The sequence below is a fragment of the Taudactylus pleione genome, unplaced genomic scaffold, assembly GCF_031769625.1.
Source record: "Taudactylus pleione unplaced genomic scaffold, aTauple2 ptg000082l, whole genome shotgun sequence".
Lineage (NCBI taxonomy): Eukaryota > Metazoa > Chordata > Amphibia > Anura > Myobatrachidae > Taudactylus > Taudactylus pleione.
The window spans coordinates 2,321,651-2,345,400 of NW_028284484.1; the positions used below are offsets into that span (position 1 = coordinate 2,321,651).

Below are 23,750 nucleotides of genomic sequence, written 5' to 3' on the forward strand. Positions count from 1 at the left end.
GAGACACTTGAAAAACCTATCTGTAAGTGCTGTGCTGTGCCTTTGTTGCTGGTGAGGGCATTAGGCCCTGCCAGGTTCTTGTAGTGAGGGAACCACCTGTAAAGTTAGAGCCCAGCCAGGGCTAGGATTTATGTTTATGGTTTCTTTATGTTGTTTCTGTTTTGCACAATAAAGACTGGCGCCGACCAGCTTGTACTCGAATCCAGACTGACGTACTGTTTCCCAGCTGCTGTGTGTGTAAGGAAGGAGTCCTCTACCCAGGAGAGGGACCCCTACTCTGACTGTGTCACAATATGGTGGAGAATGCGGGCACCCACACACACTGAAGTTGCAGCGAGAGGAAAACTTTCCGTTTAAATATTAAAGGGACAGACACCCAATTTGTGAGTGTGGAAATAACGCTGGAGTCCTTGGAGTCCCATAGAGGAGGCGTCAGCCAATGCTCAGAGAGGCAAGGTTCAGCTTCCAACCTACACCCCAGGACAAAATGGAGGACATTAGCTACAGCAGCTCAGCAGGAGACGAACAAACTTCAGCAGGAATCTACCAGGGCTCAGCAGGAATCCACCAGGGTGCAACTGTTGGCCCTGGAGACAGCCCAGAGGCAACAACAGGTCGCCATTGAAGAAACCCGCCAGGCCTTAGCGGAAAACAGCCAGGCCATAAAAGAGGTGGTACAGCACCTGGTCACCCGGCCCAGAGATGTTACTACTGGTCCTCCCACCACCACTCACTCCATACGAGCCAGTCACTTCCTCCAAAAGATGACTTCGGGCGATGATGTGGAGGCCTATCTCACCGCATTTGAAAGAACGACCGAAAGGGAGAGTTGGCCCCAGGAGCAGTGGGCAAGTCTGGTGGCACCTTTTCTGTCTGGGGAGCCACAAAAGGCCTATTACGACTTATGCCTGGCTGATGCCAAGGACTATAAAAAACTAAAACAGGAGATCCTAACTCGCTTGGGAGTCACCACCTTTGCTTGTGCCCAACGGGTCCACCGCTGGGAGTTCCATATGGACCAGCCTCCACGTTCACAGATGCATGACCTCGTCCATCTGTCCTCAAAATGGCTACAGCCTGAGACGCTGACGGGACCACAGATCGTGGAAAGGGTCGTGATGGACCGGTACCTGCGATCGTTACCTACGACTCTGCGCAAGTGGGTGAGCCATGCAGACCCTAAGTCCACGGACCAGTTGGTCGAGCTGGTGGAGAGGTACGTGGCGGCGGAGGAGCTGATGAGTATGCCCCACCAAGCCCCGATGGCGCACCGGCGAACTCCCACAGACACTGGTAAGACTGTTCCAGGGGAGAAGGGTGCTGGGCAGTGGAATGTACCTAAGACTGAGGGTGTAGAACCTGGAGACAGGCCTGCCAGGCCGGGAAGGTTCTTGCCCCGTAAACGACTAGACATTAATATGACTCAGTGTTTCCGATGTGGTGGCTTCGGCCATATTGCCGCTAATTGTTCACTTACAACTGAACCTATGCAATGTGATACTGCTCATGTCTACTGCAGGGGGTCTTTCTTTGCACAGACAGCCTGTATGGCTGACCGGCAGACTGAGACTGATAAGCACATGTGTGTACTCACTGTAGATGGCAACCGAGTAGAGGCACTGTTAGACTCTGGTAGCTTGGTGACACTTATGAAAGCTGAGCTGGTGAACCCCTTGAGGCGTAAGGGGAAAACTGTTGGTGTGACCTGCATACATGGGGATAATCGATATTATGTTACTGCCGAGGTGAACATCGAGACACCATGTGGTTCTGCTATAGTTTCTGTGGGTTTGGTGCATGGTCTGTACGATGCAATATTGGGGAGAGACTTTGCTCACTTCTGGAAGTTGTGGGAAAGCCGTTTTGTTCCAGAAGTGAAGAACCCCGACCCATTTGAGAAGGTTGTCGATGTAGTGGAGGAGGGAGTTTCTTCTGAGGCAGAGTTATTCCCTTTTTCTACTATGATTGGCGAAGTAGAGAATGCGGAGCGTGAGGGTGGCTCGCCAACTGATGTGCCTCCCACTGAGGTGGAAAGTGTTGTTGGGCCAATTGATCGTCTGCCTGATTTAGAGGTCAGAAGAGAGGTCTTTGCCGTGGAGCAGTTGAATGACCCTACTTTGGTAAAAGCCAGGGAGAATGTAAAAGTAGTTTATGGTAAACCCGTAGACCCTGATAGTGCTTTGTCCTATCCCCACATGGGAATGTGTCAGGATTTGTTATATCAGGTGACTAAGAAGGGGGAAGATGTTGTGGAACAACTAATAGTTCCCAAAGCCTACAGAAGAACAGTGTTGGATCTGGCCCATGGTCCTATAACGGCAGGCCATCTAGGGGTAGAGAAAACCACTGAGCGAATAATGCAGAGGTTTTTCTGGCTCGGGCTTCATAAAGAGGTATCTGACTTTTGCGCATCCTGCCCTGAGTGTCAGTATCATGCTCCCAGACCACATTTTAAGGGTCCACTAGTTCCATTGCCTATTATAGAGGTGCCGTTTGAAAGAATAGCGATGGATTTGGTTGGACCCTTAATGAAGTCTGCCAGGGGACACCAGTATATTCTGGTCATAATGGATTACGCTACCAGGTACCCGGAAGCGATCCCGTTGCGCAATACTTCAACCAAGACCATTGCCAGAGAGCTAGTTCATGTCTTTAGCAGGCTGGGTATACCTAAGGAGATACTAACTGACCAGGGTACACCGTTTATGTCAAAAGTCATGAAAGAGTTATGCCGCCTGTTCAAAATAGAACAGTTAAGACCTTTGGTTTATCACCCCCAAACCGATGGGCTGGTCGAGAGGTTTAACAAGACGTTAAAACACATGCTTAGGAAAGTGGTCGACAAGGATGGTAGGGATTGGGATTACTTATTGCCGTATTTATTGTTGGCCATAAGGGAGGTTCCCCAGTCCTCCACCGGGTTTTCACCCTTCGACTTGTTGTATGGGAGACACCCAAGGGGGTTACTAGACATTGCCAAAGAGACATGGGAGGGGCAGTCTAGTCCTTACAAAACGGTGATTGAGCATGTTTCTCAAATGCAGGAGAGAATTGCTGCGGTAGTGCCGATAGTGAGAGAGCACCTGGAACAGGCTCAACAGGCACAGCAGAGGGTATACATCCACAATGCTCGGTTATGCAGCTTTGCTCCTGGGGACAGAGTTTTAGTGTTGGTTCCCACTGTGGAAAATAAACTTTTGGCTAAATGGCAAGGGACCTTTGAAATCTTAGAAAGAGTGAGACAGGTCAATTGCAAAGTTTACCAGCCGGGGAAAAGAAAGCTGGAACAGATATACCATATAAATCTGTTAGAGCACTGGAAAAATAGAACGGTAATGTCGGCCTTCCGAGCCCCTCCAGTAAATCCAGGGCCCTTAGTTCCCGTAGTGACAGTGGCAAAAACCCTGTCGGCAATTCAACAACAAGAGGTTAAGGAGTTTCTGATCAGAAATAGGGTGCTGTTCTCTGACGTACCTGGGAAAACCTCGGTCATTAAACATGACATAATCACTGACCCAGGGGTTGAAGTTAATCTAAAGCCCTATAGGTTACCAGAAACACAAAGAGAATCGGTGTCAAAAGAAATTAAAAATATGCTAGAGTTAGGGGTTATTGAAGAATCACATAGTGAATGGTCAAGTCCCATTGTGTTGATTCCAAAGCCCGACGGGAGTGTGCGTTTCTGCAATGACTTCCGAAAGTTGAACAGTGTTTCAAAATTCGATGCCTACCCGATGCCAAGAGTGGATGAACTGATTGAGAGACTAGGGACGGCAAGGTATTTAACCACTCTTGACCTAACCAAAGGGTATTGGCAAGTACCGTTAACCGAGAGCGCCAAACAAAAGACAGCTTTTTCAGCGCCAGAGGGCTTGTTTCAGTACAAGATGTTGCCCTTCGGGCTACATGGGGCACCTGCTACCTTCCAAAGAATGATGGACAGGATTCTAAGGCCCCATAGACGGTATGCGGCTGCTTATCTGGATGACGTGGTCATTCATAGTCCTGATTGGCAGTCTCACTTACCCAAGGTACAAGCAGTGTTGGACTCCATCTATAAGGCAAGTTTGACAGCCAACCCAAAAAAGTGTTGTCTAGGCATGGAGGAAGTAAAATATCTGGGATACACCATTGGCAGAGGCCTGATAAAGCCTCAGCTCAATAAGGTTGATGCCATACAAAACTGGCCACGGCCTCTGAATAAGAAGCAGGTGAGAGCCTTCTTGGGAATTATGGGGTACTACAGGAGGTTTATACCCAACTTTGCCACCATGGCAGTCCCACTGACTGACCTGACCAAAGACAAACAAAAAGTCATGGTAGAATGGAGTCCCGAGGCAGAAAAAGCTTTTCAGGAGTTGAACGTAGCGTTGTGTTCCCAACCAGTCCTGATGACTCCTAATTTTGACAGGGAATTCATAGTACAAACCGATGCATCAGAAGTAGGTATAGGAGCGGTCCTGTCCCAGAACAAGGAGGAAAACCCTATTTTCTATCTAAGCAGAAAGTTGAATGTACATGAGAGAAAGTATACCACAGTGGAGAAGGAGGCATTGGCCATAAAGTGGGCGTTAGAGGTACTACTTGGTTGGAAGAAAGTTCAAATTGATCACTGACCATGCCCCTTTGAAGTGGATGTCCGAAAATAAGAACAGTAATGCGAGAATTACGAGATGGTTCTTGGCATTACAAACTTTTACATTTTCAGTGGAACACAGGCCAGGAAGCCAGCTGGCCAATGCAGACGCGTTGTCACGCGTTCATTGTTTGGGGGCTTCAGTTGTTCCGCCCCACAGGTCGAAACAAAGGGGGGGGATATGTGATAGGATCACTGGTAAAGTGGTCTGTGGCAGGTACATTTGTCCCAGATTCCTGTCTTATGGGTTTTAAACCCCCAGGAGAAAGTCTGCAGTGTAGCAGGCTTGAGTCTCGGCTTTTTGAAAAGCCGGTTTGGGACCTGGGGGTTGTGGGTGAGAGGAGAGGGAGGGCTCCACCCACGGCCACTCCAGGTTTTTGGGTCTTGCAGCCTGGTAACAGGCTTGTTAGGATTTCCACCTGAGAGTGGCCAATATAAGCCTAGTTTGTTTAAGGCTGAGTGTCTCACCTGGGAGAGCAGGCAGGGAGTTTGCTCAGACAACTCTTGAAAAACCTATCTGTAAGTGCTGTGCTGTGCCTTTGTTGCTGGTGAGGGCATTAGGCCCTGCCAGGTTCTTGTAGTGAGGGAACCACCTGTAAAGTTAGAGCCCAGCCAGGGCTAGGATTTATGTTTATGGTTTCTTTATGTTGTTTCTGTTCTGCACAATAAAGACTGGCGCCGACCAGCTTGTACTCGAATCCAGATTGGCGTACTGTTTCCCAGCTGCTGTGTGTGTAAGGAAGGAGTCCTCTACCCAGGAGAGGGACCCCTACTCTGACTGTGTCACAATATATATATATATATATATATATATATGATAGATACTGTATATATAGCATGAAAAGAAGCTAACACTAGTTCATTTGTCAGGGTAGAATGAAATAGTTGGCAAGTGGTATGTTTTATCATGAATATGGCTGGCAAATAATATAAAACCATTCCATTGACATAATTACTTTTTTTATCAAGGCCTCTTTAATGTGGCTTTTTTGTTTTGGTTCATTGTCCTGCTGGAATATAGTTCTTCCAAGTCCTAGGTCATTACTGTAGTAGATTGTGCTTCACGATTTGTCTGCATCTTGCCTCAATTATTTGCGCATTATTTTGGTGATTTCCTAGTTCCTAATATCACAGTAACATCCCCATTATAATCCTGGCACTATGTTTCACAATATGAAAACTATTCTTGTGGGGCAATTCACGAGGTGCTGGTGTTCCAATAATTTATTCAGCACCTCGCTGTTACCAAAAATCTGTAGTGTTGCTGTACCTTAATTTTTGGGGAGTAAATTGGGACAGCCAGCAGTGGATTTCCTACTAGCCACGTGAGAAACATACCTAGGGGCGCCACTTGCATCAGAGTTCCCATAGGCCGCTGGCCTGACAGATCGTTGAGGGCAAAGCACACTAACATATAGAAGCTCCAGCATGTACAATGAGCGGGAGCTGCCTTGTGCGAGCTGTCACCTGGGGACTACCTTAGTGTTTGTGACAGACAGACCCATGTCCAACCAACACCTCCCACACAGTGGCACCTGGCACTGTTAGACACAGACATTCACTGTTTATTCATCTGCTGTTCCAGGCAGGGAAAAACAATCACATTAAGTTAATAGCGAAAATAATAAAATTGGTGGGTGAAGGGGGGTGGGTGGCCAATAATGTGCCTAGCAGGGGCCTGAAACCTAAATCTGCCCCTGAGGACTGTTCTTCCGCTGGATTTCTATATGTTTCCCATTGGTGTCATCAGACCAAATAATCTTCTTCCACTTGGTATAATGATACCCTACATGTTTCCTGGCTTTCCACGAATCCATAAAGCACAGATCTGAGAATTGCACAAATTACTATTATCCCATGGCCAGTCTTCCCCATCTCTTGTCAGAGGTTCCTTAGACCTTTTAATGTCCTCCTCAACAAGCGTCTTTCTTACATGGTAATTTAGTCTTGGAGTAAAGCGTATTCTACACAAAGTCACATGTTTGCCATCTTATCTTAAACATCTTTCTCAGTAAGATGAAATGAGACATTCATCAGACCTATGGTGTCATTTACTGGAGGCCCAGGAATAACTCTGCAAAGAGTTGTTGGCAATGGGCTGGCAGTTGGCCCACATCTAAGCCTTGAGTTGCAGAGAGAGGGCGTGAGTGAGCGGATAAATCAGAAACCTGCAACCTTAGAGTCGTCCCACTAGTTGGCAGTATAGTGATTTCCTGGGTGGGAGGTCTCTTGCCTCTTTGGAAGTACCCACCCCCACACACACACATACACACATCCCTGCTTATTGTGATTGTTGACTTAATTGTTTTCTCTGAAAGAACAGTCACAGTGGCTGTCTTGCCGTAGGTCTTGAGGTGCTCTCCCCACCAATACATGGATTTAGGTTGATTTTACCCTACTGGAGTTACACTACTGGAATTAGCAACAACAATGATCCCGGTAGGCCTTTTTGTGTGTCATAGTTTGGACACCTTAAGTTGTTGGCAATGTGCTGGCAGTTGGTACCAGTGGTGGCTCAAAGCATGGGTTAGCAGAGCCGTCGGCCGTAGTGTCATAGCCTAAAGGATGCAGCCCTGCTCCCTGTCTGAACTCACCATCGCCCGCCTCAGGATAATCCCGCCCACTGCTCTCCTGCTGGCGTTATTGGGTATATGCTCATGGGGAGGGAAGGGGCATGGCAGTGCAGCACAGGATGACGCTCGGCGCAGAGAAGCCTAGAGTCGGCCCTGGTTGGTACCGATCTAAGCCTTGAGTTGTTGGTAATTGGCTGGCAGTTGGCCCCCATCTAGGCATTGAGTTGTTGGCAATGGGCTGGCAGTTGGCCCACATCTAAGCCTTGAGTTGCAGTTGATGGGTTGACAGTAGGCCCCCATCTAGGCATTGAGTTGTTGCCAATGGGCTGGCAGTTGGCCCCCATCTAGGCATTGAGTTGTTGCCAATGGACTGGCAGTTGGCCCCAATCTAGGCATTGAGTTGTTGCCAATGAGCTGGCAGTTGGCCCCCATCTAGGCATTGAGTTGTTGCCAATGGGCTGGCAGTTGGCCCACATCTACACCTTTTATTTTATTATTTCTCATGATTTTGATACTGTGTGCGTATCGCCACCATACCTTTTCCCACCTTTCAATAAATAATGAAATTCTGCTGACACTTTCTCGGCCAATACGTCTCTGGGCCTGATTCAGAGGCACATGCAATGCCAATGTTCACGTAGTTGAGTGATTTTTTTTTTGCTACTGTGCATGTACAAAAATCCCTAAAAACTTCTATGGTGCATTCGATAGACAGACTGTACCTACAAAGGCAATGCTGCAGTGTGACGCACGGTATCAGATATATCTCGTAAAAGAGCTGGACAGGGACTAGGAGGTGGCTAAACATACACAGTGAGATGGTCCGTCTTATGGCCATTTTATAGGTTGTTGCAGGCGTGTAAGTGAAAGCGGTTGTGTACAGAGACGCTCAACCACTCACACTGAGGGCCACATACTCGGATGGTAAAACTGCATCTGCCATAGGGCTGGTGCAAGTTTCTATAGTGCGACCGATAACGCATCTAAAGACGCACAAATCTGTATTTCATCACCTGCGGATGCTGACAGTGGGAGTCTCAGGACCTCATTCAGAGGCGGTCGTTAGTTGCAAGCGGTCGCACTCAATCAGGGCAGTCGCTTGCATCCTGAACGACTGCCTCCTTGTCGATCGCTAAGCTGTGGGTTAACACCCACAGCTCTAGCGACCAACATGGATGATGGTCGCGATGGTCAAGACCATCGCGACCATCGGGGCTTACGACCAGACCCTAAGGTTGGGTCTGGGCACTCGTAAGCCCCACGGAGCTTCCTGCTCTGATCGAACAGGAAGCTCCTCACTGGGGCCGCCACCAAACGGCAAGCGTTCCGGCGGGAACGCCTCAGTTTGGGCAGGCACCCCCCTGCCCGCCTCCCAAACGTGGCGAGCTGTCACTCACCATCGACAGCTCGCCCCGTCTGCTGCGAGAACCCTAGCGATGGAGCGTCCGTCGCTAGCCGGGTCTCGCGCATGCGCACGATGGAGCCAGCTCCGTTGTGCGCATGCCCAGAGGGGCAACATCGAGTCGGTTGCGAGTGCTCAGCGCTTGCGACCGACTCTGAATGACCCCCTCAGTCCTTGCACATTCGGACGATTGGATGCATGCAAGGGAAGGGTTTTGGAGAGGCATTTGTCTCCGTCCACTTCTGAATCAGCCCTCTGTGTCTTTATTGTAATTACGGTTTATCTCTGTTCACCTGGTGTATGAATGTAGGCTGATAGGAAGTTTGTTATCACTTGCTTAATGTAGTAATAATAATGGTATTGTACATTTACAGAAAAACCTGCAAATAAAGATTTTATGTGTTACAATATTTGGGATGCTCTTGGATATTCTTCCATGGTACCTCACCCCACCACATGCTCTTACTTCTATCACTCACAGCCCATATTACAATCTCTTACAGGAGTTGTGTCCAAAGTGAGTAGCAGCCAGGGGAATGCTTGTATCATTACTGTCCTTCCGCACATACGCACTGAACATTGTGAGAAGCTTAATTAATCTAGTAAAATAAAAACATACGATACAAAGGATGCAGAAGCTTAATTGTTTGCTTCTACTCCAAAGAGTATTAACTGGATTTGTGCAGAGCACAAATATGTTTATTGTCATGTTCCATAACCTGAGATCATTCAGGGAGAGCAATGCGTATTGGTTCTGTGTGACATTGTAGCAGCATGTTCTCCAAAAGGGAAGCAGTCGGGAAGCCGACGGACATAATCCCGGCCACCAGCTTGCCGACTGTCTAATCCTGGCAAGGCACTGATGATAGACGTCGAAATCCTTACGCCTGTCATTAGACCTACGACGGGAGCCTGACACCCGGCTTACTGATCGAAGGTGAGCCGGGTGCGTACAGCCACCCGGGGAGGTGGAGTTGGGTTAGGGACTCCCGGGGGGGGGGACTTAGGGTTAGGCACCCCCCCCAGGAGGTTAGGTTTAGGCTAGGGGAAGGGGGTTAGGCACCCCCCCAGGGGGCTTAGGTTTAGGCGGCGGGGAAGGGGGGGTTACGTTTAGGCAGTTAGGGGGGGATTAGGGTTAGGCACCCCTAAGGGAGTGTTAGGGTTAGGTTAGTGAATACTTACCTTTTGACGATCGGGATTTTCACCCTGCCGGCTGCTGCTGTCGGGATTTGAATCATACTGATTCCCTCCAAAATATACTTACAGTATTCATGCCTGAGGAGCAACCTGTCAGGTATAGGGACCTCAGACAGTCATCTCATTGCAGAGGGATGGAAAAACTACCAAAGGAAAACTAACAAGTGAATTACCGAACTTACCAAAATCATACCAAAAAAATCAATACACTATTCTAAACATAAACATATATAACCAAACCTATAACATTAAGAAATCCCCATACAAGCACCTTCATTTGCTTTAATGTGTTCTGCTATCTATTCCCCCTACAGAGATGTCTGACAGGAATTGGGAAAGGTGAATCACCATTGGGATCCAGTGAATTTTAACACAAGAAAAAAGTAATTTGTGGGGGCTTTCTACATCTCTAATCAGTTCTGTGGTTGGGTTGTTACAGTACTACTAAATGGTATCTTTAAATAATTCACCAACAGTTTGCTGTACCATTAATACCAGACATGCATGAGACAGTCTCAGATTGCCTCATAATTACCCCACCTCCGCTTTGTAACTTTGTGGTCTTTCATTTAACCCCCCGTGCTAAACCCATTCATTTTCTGCATCCTGTATTAGACAACGCACCTTTCTTGGCTTGTTCCTCCTGTTCCTTGTGCAGCAACGTGTATCTTGGACTCTCAGGAAAAAAAGGCAGAAAAATCAGCTCTAGCACAGCTGGAATTCCAGTGAGGGCTAGCAGTATGGGCCAACCTGCAAAGTCCATTAACAGGTACATCCTAAATGTTGATTAAAGTGGAAGTGAAGGCAGAAAAAAATATTTTGCTGTGTTGCACAGGACAGTAAACTGTATTTCTATGCAATTTATCACATACCAAAACAAGTCTGGTTATCTGGCTAATTAGAAGCAAATCAAAAGTTGTCCTCACTGCATGTTGCCATATTTCTGAGAGCATCTTACACATGAACTGTAACTAGTGAATTGCCAGGACTGTGAGCATCAATAAATGTTGCAGCAGACTTTCATTTTTGCTTTCTTTGTCTGCCATTCGCTTCCAAATTTCTTTCACAAAAATAGACTATTACAGCCTCTGGCCTGGTGAGGCTGAGATTGCAAAACTGATTTACTTCAGTATAAACTATAAAGCAATGTATATATGAATAACAAACCCCATACATGGAGTTATAAAAGAAATGCTTTCATCTTTCCTTCTGTAGTTTTTATGCCTTAATAACTTAGCACAAGACTATAAAGATACTGTATATATCAATACATATATATAAATATTCATAATGCTTTCTTTATATAAGAGTATCCCACCTTTTGTATTTCCAAGGATGAAACGGATTCCAAAGATCTGTGCCATAAGGATACCAACAGTGATCAATAGTTGGGGCATCACACCAATACCTCCTCGAAGATTTTTAGGAGACATTTCACCGAGGTACATTGGGACAACATTGGAGGAGAGACCTATGAAAGAAACATTATTCAGAATCAGTGGTTGTTTTAACAAGGTAATGGTGGGTGTCCTTTAAACATAGAGTAATGCTGAAATGGATTTAACTCATGTTTAAAATGATGTGAAATGAGCCCCATCCTCTAGAAGAAAGAAAAGGTTTATTGAAATAAAGTCCAAATTCCATGCAAATTATAAAAATAATCTCAAAAAGTAAAACTGTCTGAAATATTATGCTAATGCCACAGGAGACGTCTGAGGACAAAAGACGCCAACTGCCGTCATCGTCCGAAGATGCAGCATCGATCACCACTGCGACCATCAGTCACCGTATCGCCCATCTGGGTGAGCCTACGGCTACTCAAAATGGTTTTCTCATCTCCATAGCCGAGGCCAGTAAATCTGCATCAGAAGAGGCAGACACTGGCCTCGACACTCCCACAAAACAGAGATCATGCTTCCATTTTTGGACACAGTCCCCATCACTGCCCCCTCCTCACCCCCAAATGCCCGCAGAATATCAATCATGCTGCAGCCTAGAGGACACTGCGAGCGATCTCGCAGTACAAGAATTGGCACATGCCCAGTACAGACCCTGTACAAGCGCAGATCGAAAACCATCTGAGATGTACACAAACCATTGGGTTTACTTTGCATACATATCTGATCAGCCCTGGAATCATGAAAAAGACTGGTATTATACTCAGGGCCGGCTCCAGGGCCGAAAAATGGGGGCATGGCCTAATTACCACAGGTCACGCCCCTTAAGTGATGTTATTTGGGGGCATGTCCACTTGGCATGCCTCCCGTGTAACGTCAGGCTGGGGGAAGCCCAACACTCGTCACTAGCTGGGCTACCCCCAGCCCTCTCCCGGCACTGAATGGATGCCGCACGCATATGCACAGCATCCATTCAGCCTCCAGGGTCCAGCACCACCGAACAGCTGTGGTGTTGGGGGTACCCAACCTCCCTACCAGACCACCCGCAGGCCACTTCGGCCCACGGGTTGAACAACGGGACAGTGCTGTCCTGCTGAAATCGGGATGTAACAAATTAGTCTATTTGTACATGATGCAAATTTTTGACCGTTTAATTCCACTTTCAGCGGTACAGAGTACATGGACACGCACACATGTGGTGGATTCTTTACCTGCACAAATTCCTATCACCAAGCGGCTGGCGATGATGACCTCAAAAGATTTGGCCAGGACACTGGTCCCCATTAAAATGGCTGGGACAATGGAAAAGATGTTGTTCAGCAGCAGCGTGCCTTTCCTGAGAATACAGAGATTATGTCCATGAGTCACTGTATAACGGGTGCTGAGGAAGGTGTTTCTTGTACTAGGCCTCATCAGACAGTTACAGATCCTAATTCTGTCCCCGCACAATGTGCCCATGGAGAGATGGATAATGAAATATCAGGTAGATGTATGGAGCTGTGAAAAGAATGGAGAAGTGTGCCAGTGGAGAAGTTGCCCACTGCAACCAATAAGCATTGAGGTTGCATTTACCAAGTACATTCTATAATATGATAGGTAGAAGCTAATTGGTTGCTATAGGCAACTTCTCCACTGGCACACTTCGCCAAGCTTTTGCTTCATCATCTGTGTTAACTGCATTTTTTATATAAGAAGGTCCCAGTGGAATGGAGAAACCCTGATCAAGGGCATTGTATCTGTACTGTCCCACTGGTTTGCTTTTCCCATTAATGCCACCTTACTTCCTTTTGAATGTTAATTGTAGTAAAACATTCCTGTTTCTGAAGGATTATATTATGGCATTATGTACCCCCAGTGTGTATATTCAACAGTCCTAGCAATATCTTCCCATGATTGAGGCCTAGCTAACCACAAGACAGGCTAGACAAGGTCGTGAGAGGGGCTACAGGCTGGTGGTTTGTTATTTCACTATTGTTGCTGTCTTGAGAATTGGTTAATTCTGCAAAGCTAGCTCTACAATCCCTCCTACAATATATGTACAGTTCCCTGTTTTCACAGTATTGTTTAATGTGATCCCGTACTTCACAACTGATCCCTGCAGTTCAAGTCAACTTGGCTTTGCTCCTGGTACTCACAATACAGATTTGTATCAAGATTATAAGATTGGCAGGATTGGCAGTAAGCACATGTTGGGCAACCACCTGCTTGGCACTGCTTGGTGAAGGCAGGAGAATTGTGAAAGGGGCTAGTAATGTTGAACCCAATTGTTTTGCTCTTATATTGGCGTGTAGCACTGTATGCTTGTCTCATTAGGTCAGGAGCTTGGCAGGTAGGTATACTCTAGACAGGCTAATGGTACCTCAACCCAGTCTCTTAATCATATGCTTACAGATTACTTATTCACATAGCACACATGGGCCTGTATTCAAACTTTCTGCCGTATTAAATTCCAAAGACTTTCCACCTACGCGAAAAGTCAATGCGATGTAACCAGCGGAAAAGTTTTTCCTATGAATAGCAGGTACAAAAAAGTACAGAATTGCGGTTTTGGGGTGCAAACTTCGGGAAACCCCCCTGCACCCTTGGGACAGTCCCCCAAAGATAAACTGTTTAAAAAAAAATTAAAAAAGACTTTAGAACACATCAAAAAAGTACTTTCATTTTGGGGATGAAAAAGTGCAAAGTTGGGGGACAAACTTAAAAACTAGCTAAATAGACTTCAGGGGGGTCCCCAAGTATGGGGCAGATTATTTTTTTATTGCAGGTGCTTGCAGAAGGTGGATTTTTATCGTAATTTAAAACTTCACTTTAGCAACTTAAAAATATGCTAGCACCCATTTTCAAGTACCCCACATTTGCTGTGTGTACTTATTTTCACAAAAAAATACTGCTTTATACTATTCTTCACCACTTGTGTTAATGCGCTAATTGGCACCAAATGACACAACTTAAGTAGCCCAAATACCTTCATTAGGGCTAATCGGGGGTATCTAGAGTGATCCCCAATGTTAGTGCATCTTTTGGGGGGTGTCAGGCTGAGTTCCCCATTTTTGACAGGACTTTTCGCCTGTTTCAGTTTCGCCGGGCGCTGTTTTCACGTCCTTTCTAATTGAATATTGCGAATAGTGGGTCCGCGCTCGATACTTTTCCGCATGCAAAACAAGTGATTTAGGCGAAAACTCCGACATGTGAAAAAGTATCGCGGTTGCAAAACTAATTGAATACGGCCCATAGAAATGTAAGTACTGTGCAAATCTTTAAAGACTAGGACTGTCCCTGGAAATTACTAAAATAATGGAAAGAAGAATTACTTACTGTATCACACCTAAAAACCTTGCGAAGTACTGTTATACTTACCTGCCAATTTTCATGACCAGGGGTCCCACCAATAAAGACCCGAAGAATCCGCCCAGTGGATACAAAGAGACAGTAAGAGACCAGAGCACAGTCTCTAAGCTGACACTCAGGATGGAGCTGTAACGTTCAATGTATGTTTCATTGTAAAACTTTTTCATAAACTACAAAGGATTAAACATACAGACAAGTTATGGAAAATAAATACATTTCTTAGTACAAAAAATGTTTTTGGGTCAAATGAGTGAAAGTTACTTTATTATGGGAGCATTCAACAAGAAAAAAAGAATTCACAATCCTATGGAACTGCTACTTTTCTATGTTTCCACTGGGTGGCACTGATGTCTGTAAAATAGTGTTTAACAGCGCCTGAAAGTTTGAAATTAGTTAACGTTTGAGAAGTATATAATTGCTACCTTCAATGAAAACTAAAGATATCCTTGATTTAAAATGAATAATATAGCTAAAATATGTGGATGAAGGTTATCCATTATCTTGGATATTAATAGTTATTAACTTGGTATTAACAATTATGCCGTATAGCTGTTAATACCAAGTTAATAACTATTAATATCCATGATTGTGTTAATCGGTCAATGTAAGTTAACTTATGCAGACAGTTATGGTTACATGTGTTCTTGCATGTGCTAAGTTACAGTGACTGCTTATCACAATCATGGAAATGTATGCAGACATTACTTGCAAATGCTATAGTGTACCTGTTGTAGCACATGAGTATTTTGCATCAATTTCTAGTGCAAACTGTCCAAAATGGGGAGTTATGGTGCATACACACGATCAGATTTTTCCTTCAGATATGAACGATAACGATTTAAAAATCGTTCAATCGTTCAAATCGTTCAAATCGTTCAAAACTTTGGTAAAATCGTTCAAATCGTTCAAATCGTTCAATCGTTCAGTCGTTCATCTGACAAATCTGACAAGTCTGACAAATCTGACCGTGTGTATGCTCCATTAGAGGCTCTAAGATTGCCTTTGCCTTTATTATAAATATAAATAGAGATGAGTGGTTCGGTTTTGGCTCGGGTTTCTTCCTTCCAAGTTCGGATTTCAAAACGAGGCAAAATGTCATCTTTCAATGACATGTCGATGAGAGATGAACTTTGCGGCAAGATCCAGGCAAAAATCGAACCACTCATCTTTAATTGTAAGTATATATAGGGCCCAGCCAGCTACACAGAGGGCAGTGTGCAGTACAGCCATTGTAGGAAATGTAGTTGTATGGAAGGGACTAGGCGCTGCAATGTCAGGTCGCCAACCTGAGGCCCATGCTCTGTTCTGAGAAGTCAGGACTATTTCGGAGTCAGATCCTCTAATGTGATCAGCCTCAATTTTATTTACAGAGGACAGGTGGATCATCAACACTGACAGCAGCACCATGTGTGGAGCCTGAGAAGGGGGTATTCCAGTGCTTCCTACTATATTACTATTAAGAATATCAAAATGTAAATTGCAAATTAATTTAAAAAAAGGTTGATAGGGAAGGTAATGTTGATCGCTATTAACAATTAATCACATTTATTCTTAAAATTAACAGCAACAAATAAAATCAAAGTACAGAATATAACAAAATAGAGATAGATACAATTCTTTTCACACTTTTTTTTAATTCATTTACAATTTACATTCTGACATTCTGAGTTGAAAATATATTCTTAATAGTAATATAGTTTGGAGTGCTGGTATACCTCCTGCTTCTTTCCTTTTTGTCATTACCCAGGGTTGATAGACCTGATATTCTAGCTCTAGCAGCAGAAATAACTTGATTACTTCCACTAAATAATCTGACATTATATAAATTTTCTGAGTTTCATTTATATATATATATATATATATATATATATATACCATTAAATAACATAGTTGTATGTATACATTCATATTGATCACCGTGGGTATCTACCCCACTTTTTTTCTGTACCACTTTAGGAACCACTGACAACGGCACCATGTGAGGAACCACCACAGTACCAGCTACAGATGACCGGTAACAGTACATCATCACCACTGACAACGGCACCATGTGAGGAACCACCACAGTACCAGCTACAGATGACCGGTAACAGTACATAATCACCACTGACAACTGCACCATGTGAGGAACCACCACAGTACCAGCTACAGATGACAGGTAACAGTACATCATCACTACTGACAACGGCACCATGTGAGGAACCACCGCAGTACCAGCTACAGATGACCGGTAACAGTACATCATCACCACCAACAACAGCACCATGTGGTTTTCCAGTTGTGTATGTCCCGATGGGAGGATGCAGGGCCGTAGAGAGCCATGCCCCCTGAGCCATGCGGGGCCCGGGTGAAGGGGGCATGGCTTAGTTGAGCAGGTGAGGCCATGCCCACTCAGTAATAAAAAAAAACCTGTAAATAATAACTTTTGCGGTGCTGCGTGCTGGAGAGGGGGGCGTGATCAGGGGGAGCGCGATCAGTGTGATCGCTCCCCCCCACAGGCATAAGAGACTGCTGTGGCTGCTTTTCAACAGCCGCGAACAGTCTCCCACTGCTCCCAGCACACAGCAGCGTGTGCTGGACTCCTGTGACGTAACAGGGAGGGGGGGGTGGCGCCGGGCCCCTCCGGCAAACCTGAGCCCAGGTAAATAGTACCCGCTCCCCCCCCCTCTCTGCACCCCTGGGAGGAGGGGAAAGTGCAGAAGCGGCACCCTCTCTGCCAGCTTTGGAGCATGACTATGTTTGTATTACTGTGTGCTAAGACCTAAAAATGAGCATCTCAGTCCTTGCACACTCGGCCGCACAGATGTACACAAGGGAAGGGCTTTGTAGTGGCATTTGCATAAAGTTGCAGATGGGACAATAAATACTACTGTTTGCACTCCTGTATCCACCTCTGAATTAGGCCCAATATGTAATGTATTAAGGGATCTATGAACTATGGGGAAATAAGGGGTTGTTAGAGACTCTAAAGGCAGAGAAAATCCCTGTACATACCGCTTCTCAGTATGTACTGAAGGGATTTTCTCTGCCTGCAGCCTGCCAGCGCTAAGTGCAGGCTTCAATATCGCACTACACCTGGGTCACTTAGCGCTGCCATAGACACCTATGGCAAAGGGTCTCAGATGTTACCGCAGAGGGACTCCTCAGCAGGTCTATTATTAGTAACAGCTGTGGTAGCCGGCTACTGCTTCGTAGCGGGCGAAGCAGGAGTGGCATTGACTCCACGGTATGTGGAGTATTAGTAAATAGACCCCATAATCAATTCTGACAAAAACATTTTTTGTATCCAATCATTCAGCAGAGTAATATCAACACTGGTATTATAAATCCACTAGTTCCAATTTTAGGATAATAATATATAATCAAAAGTTAAAGACTGTGGGCTCTATTTACTACAATCCGCATATTAAATGCAGATTGTAGTGTGATATTATCGACTGAATTCGCATTGCGATTTCAGGCAATATCACAGGGATTTACCACAAATCCCTTGCAGGGACAGAGCTTGCGATAAAGCTCTGTCCCTGCGAATCACCTCCGGAGTCTTATCACGGTATTTTCACAAAAAATACTGTGACTTAGTGCACTCGCATGCGCCGACCGTCGCTGCTACCCCCCGGCGCTAAGCCCCACCCCCGCGACCCCCCCAGCTGACCGGAGGGGAGTCATCACCGGAGGCCCGATCACCGGTCCCTGGAGTCAGGTAAGTACATTTTTTTTTTACCAATTATTTTTTTTTGCAGTGAATTAGCTTGCGGTCTGTTTAGACCCAGGGCCGCCATCAGGGGGGGGACTGCCGGGCCTGTAGTCTCGGGCCCGGACACTCTGGGGGCCTGTCCACTCCTCCTAACGCCTGTCCACTACTACTTCGACCCCTGCTAAACTTACGTTCACTGACAGTCTCAGACTCTCGGCCGGGGGGCCGCGGCTGCCAGCGCCCACTCCTATATCCTCTCACTATCTCTCTGACATCTCTGACTGCGCGACGCTGCTGCCGTGTATGTGGCTGGCTGTGGGAGGCAGGCAGAGTGGATGCTCCCAGCCTGCTCTGTGCTGCTAGCCTATAGCACAATCGAGCAGCCGGGAGCATCCTCTCTGCCTGCCTCCCACAAGCAGCCACAAACACGATAGCAGCGGCGGGCGGTTGGAGAGGTAGGGAGGGGATATAGTACTGGGCACAGGTGGCCGCGCGCTGGTAGAAGCGGACCACCGGCTGAGCCCGTCAGGGAGTGTAAATTTGGCAGGGAAAAAGTAGTGGGTGGGTGCCCGTGGGCCCCTCGTTGTGAGGGGGAAGGGAGATTACTGGGGGGGGGTTGCTGTGTTCTGTATAATGGGGGCTGGGGGGGCCCTACCTATTTGGTACATCCCAGGCCCCACAATTTCTGAAGGCGGCCCTGTTTAGACCACACAGCTGATTACTGGGACCGACTCCCGGCTCTACTCTCCCCGTTAGAGCAGGGCAGGAGGCCGGTAACCGGGGGAGACCCTGGATAACGCCACCTCCAGGTGGCGTTATTATCACAGGGCTTTCCCCGATATTTTTTTACAATTTATTTTTAGTAACTATGGGCGGATCATATTTCCCATTACAATTATGGGAAATGCGATCTGATTACTAAAAATAAGTGATACTTAGGGGTTGGAGTAGAATTTTACGAATTCTACTCCAATTGCCTTGTAATAACTATAGGTGATACTAAAATAATGTGAAAAGGGTGTGAAAACACCCTTTTTCACTTTATTTTAGTAAAAATAATGTTAATAAATAGAGCCCTAAACCAGCCAATTCTTTATTTTATTTAAATCTCATAGAAAACTATCAGACTGCAGTGGCTCTTGCTGCTAATTACAAAGAACCTCCATTGATGCAGAGGTATAAATATTACATGCAGAGTGCAGACCATCAAAATCCATTCCACATACAATCAGTGTGCTATTAATATAAGTGCCAGAGTAGCCACAATCTCAGCAGCCATGATTGATGGCCAATATAACAGTCCAAACCGCTATCTCAGTGAGATTATCCAGTGACCACAGTAATCAGACACAGCATGACTGGTGTAGGCAGGAGCCGCGGCTGCAGCCTGTGATCTCAGCTTGGATGGTGCTATTTAATTATAGTTATTTATATAGCGCCAGTATATTCCGTTGCACTGTACAATTGGTAACAAAACAGTAATAAAACTAGATGAGATAAAAGGCCATGCTCAAAAGCTTACTTTAAGGCCCCCATACATCTGCTATTAATTGGGTCAATTTGGCATTTTGCAGATGATTGTCACAAAAAAAATGGCAATGTATGGGATTCACTGATTGCCGATTCCGATCAAAAAATGATCAGAATAACTAAATCAGGTTGTCCAACATGTTGAATTTCAGTGGTCAATTGGGGCTATAGATTGTCTCCACACACTACCAATCAGCCAATTTGCCGACTGCTACTGCAGAGCTGTGATTTGCTGAGAATTATCTGATAATCAATGAAAAATATCTGTACTGTACAGTATGGGCACAAGCTGCTGGATTGGGGAATCTTTAAACTGGAGATTACTGATACTAATCTCCCAGAATGTCCGGGAGACTCCTGAATTTTGGTGAGTTCCCCCAGACTCCTGGCAGAGTAACCGCCCTTCCAGATACACCAGTCTGTGACTTACCATATAGTGTCCTCCATACCATACTACATGATTTGTACACCTGCAATAGTACACTGGCCTAGCCTCTGCTGCCTTAGTCCAATATAGCAGTGTGTGACCTGCTATAGCACACTGCATCAGATAGTGGCTCCATAACACACTGCATGATTTGTACACCTGCAATAGTACACTGGCCTAGCCTCTGCTGTCTTAGGACAATACACCAGTGTGTGACCTCCTATAGCACACTGCATCAGATAGTGGCTCCATAACATACTGCATTTGTACACCTGCAACAGTACACTGGGCTAGCCTCTGCTGCCTTAGGACAATACACCAGTGTGTGACCTCCTAGAGCACACTGCATCAGATAGTGGCTCCATAACACATTGCATGATTTGTACACCTGCAACAGTACACTGGGCTAGTCTCGGCTGCCTTAGGACAATACAACAGTCTGTGACCTGCTATATCACACTGCATCAGATACTGGCTCCATAACATACTGCATGAGTTGTACTGTACACCTGCAATCAGGGGCGGATTGGCAGTTACATTCTGCAGGGAAAATCCCGGTGGGCCGATTGGTTGTGGGGCCGCTTTTCCATTGAGGCCCCGCCCCCTTATCCCCGTCACCCGCGGCCGCTGGGTCTTGACACAGACTTACTATTTTTTTACAGGCACCCGGGCCGGCTGAGTGTCAGCTCTGCCTCTGCCTTGCCGCGCCTGAGCCTCTCTCTCGAGGCCAGCGCGGCCTATTTAAACCCCGCCCAGCATGCCTTTGTCGTCACACGCCGCAGAGGAGTGAAGAAGGAAAGAAGTGGAGTGGCCTGCGGCAGAGGTAAGTTGCGGCACCGGCGGGAATGGGAGGACGCCCAGGCAGTCTGTCTCCTCTCTACTCTTCGGTCCCCAGGCTGTGAAGTGTCAAGTTTAATTTCACAGCCTGGGGAGAGGGCAGAGAGGAGAGATTCTGGCTAGCTGCAGTGCAGGACATTGGGGCTAGGTCCATCAGGAGAGACTCGGAATGTCTGGGGTGGGGGCCCTTCTAAGGGGGAGAGGAGATGATCTGTCTAAGGGGAAAGGGGGATGATGTGTCTAAGGGGGAGGGGGTGAGGGGAGATGATCTGTCTAAGGGGGAGGTGGTGAGGGTTAGATGATCTGTCTATGGGGGAGGTGGTGAGGGGAGATGATCTGTCTATGGGGGAGGTGGTGAGGGGAGATGATCTGTCTAAGGGGGAGGTGGTGAGGGGAGATGATCTGTCTAAGGGGGAGGTGGTGAGGGGAGATGATCTGTCTAAGGGGGAGGTGGTGAGGGGAGATGATCTGTCTAAGGGGGAGGGGGTGAGGGGAGATGATGTGTTTAAGGGTGAGGGGAGATGATGTGTTTAAGGGTGAGAGGGTGAGGGGAGATGATGTGTTTAAGGGTGAGAGGGTGAGGGGAGATGATGTGTTTAAGGGTGAGAGGGTGAGGGGAGATGATGTGTTTAAGGGTGAGGGGGTGAGGGGAGATGATGTGTCTAAGGGGGAGGGGGTGAGGGGAGATGAGCTGTCTAAGGGGGAGGGGAGATGATGTGTCTAAGGGGGAGGGGGTGAGGGGAGATGATGTGTCTAAGGGGGAGGGGAGATGATCTGTCTAAGGGGGAGAGGGTGAGGGGAGATGATCTGTCTAAGGGGGAGAGGGTGACTGGAGATGATCTGTCTAAGTGTCAAAGGGGGAGGGGGTGAGGGGAGATGATGTGTCTAAGGGGGAGGGGAGATGATGTGTCTAAGGGAGGGGAGATGATGTGTCTAAGGGGGAGGGGGGAGGGGAGATGATGTGTCTAAGGGGGAGGGGGGGAGGGGAGATGATGTGTCTAAGGGAGGGGAGATGATGTGTCTAAGGGGGAGGGGGGAGGGGAGATGATGTGTCTAAGGGAGGGGAGATGATGTGTCTAAGGGGGGGGGTGAGGGGAGATGTTGTGTCTAAGGGGGAGGGGGTGAGGGGAGATCTGCTGAACTGGGGGGAGATGGACTTTCTGTGGGGGAGGGGATCTGCTATACTGAGATGATCTGTCTGTGGGGTGGGCTCATTTTGTTCTAAGGAGATATGATATTTCTGTGGGGGAGGGGGGATGCTATACTGAGATGATCTGTTCTAAGGGGAGATGATATTTCTGTGGGAAGGGGTCTGCTGTACTAGGTGGAGATGATCTGTCTGTGGGGAGGGGCTCTGCTACACTAGGGATGCGGGAGATGATGATCTGTGGGGAGGGGGGTATTCTGTGCTAAGGGGAGATGACCTGTGTGTGAGAAAGAAGGGCTATTCTGTGCTAGGGCAGGAAGACGCCACTGAGGAGATGCAGGATGATGGTGCCGGGGAGGCGCAGGATGATGGCACTGTGGGGAGACACAGGCGGATGGTGCCAGAGAGAATTGGGAGATGATCTGTCTATGGGGGAGGTGGTGAGCGGAGATGATCTGTCTAAGGGGGAGGTGGTGAGGGGAGATGATCTGTCAAAGGGGGAGGTGGTGAGGGGAGATGATCTGTCTAAGGGGGAGGTGGTGAGGGGAGATGATCTGTCTAAGGGGGAGGGGGTGAGGGGAGATGATGTGTTTAAGGGTGAGGGGAGATGATGTGTTTAAGGGTGAGAGGGTGAGGGGAGATGATGTGTTTAAGGGTGAGAGGGTGAGGGGAGATGATGTGTTTAAGGGTGAGAGGGTGAGGGGAGATGATGTGTTTAAGGGTGAGAGGGTGAGGGGAGATGATGTGTTTAAGGGTGGGGGGGTGAGGGGAGATGATGTGTCTAAGGGGGAGGGGGTGAGGGGAGATGAGCTGTCTAAGGGGGAGGGGAGATGATGTGTCCAAGGGGGAGGGGGTGAGGGGAGATGATGTGTCTAAGGGTGAGGGGAGATGATCTGTCTAAGGGGGAGAGGGTGAGGGGAGATGATCTGTCTAAGGGGGAGAGGGTGACTGGAGATGATCTGTCTAAGTGTCAAAGGGGGAGGGGGTGAGGGGAGATGCTGTGTCTAAGGGGGAGGGGGGGAGGGGAGATGATGTGTCTAAGGGAGGGGAGATGATGTGTCTAAGGGGGAGGGGGGAGGGGAGATGATGTTTCTAAGGGAGGGGAGATGATGTGTCTAAGGGGGAGGGGAGATAATGTGTCTAAGGGAGGGGAGATGATGTGTCTAAGGGGGGGTGAGGGGAGATGATGTGTCTAAGGGGGAGGGGGTGAGGGGAGATCTGCTGAACTGGGGGAGATGGACTTTCTGTGGGGGAGGGGATCTGCTATACTGAGATGATCTGTCTGTGGGGTGGGCTCATTTTGTTCTAAGGAGATATGATATTTCTGTGGGGGAGGGGAATGCTATACTGAGATGCTCTGTTCTAAGGGGAGATGATATTTCTGTGGGAAGGGGTCTGCTGTACTAGGTGGAGATGATCTGTCTGTGGGGAGGGGCTCTGCTACACTAGGGTTGCTGGAGATGATGATCTGTGGGGAGGGGGGTATTCTGTGCTAAGGGGAGATGACCTGTGTGTGAGAAAGAAGGGCTATTCTGTACTAGGGCAGGAAGACGCCACTG

At 47.2% G+C, this 23,750-nt stretch overlaps 1 protein-coding gene across 1 annotated transcript in view; it reads right to left on the reverse strand.

The window, feature by feature from the left end:
* Positions 1 to 23,750, reverse strand: part of SLC2A5 (solute carrier family 2 member 5) — a 64,920-nt gene that overhangs the window by 14,748 nt on the left and 26,422 nt on the right. The window contains exons 3-6 of the mRNA XM_088468225.1: positions 14,563 to 14,723; positions 12,417 to 12,541; positions 11,127 to 11,279; positions 10,433 to 10,558 (exon numbers count right to left, since the gene is read on the reverse strand). Of these exons, the coding sequence (XP_088324351.1) occupies positions 10,433 to 10,558; positions 11,127 to 11,279; positions 12,417 to 12,541; positions 14,563 to 14,723 (565 nt within the window). The remainder of the gene's footprint in view (positions 1 to 10,432; positions 10,559 to 11,126; positions 11,280 to 12,416; positions 12,542 to 14,562; positions 14,724 to 23,750) is intronic.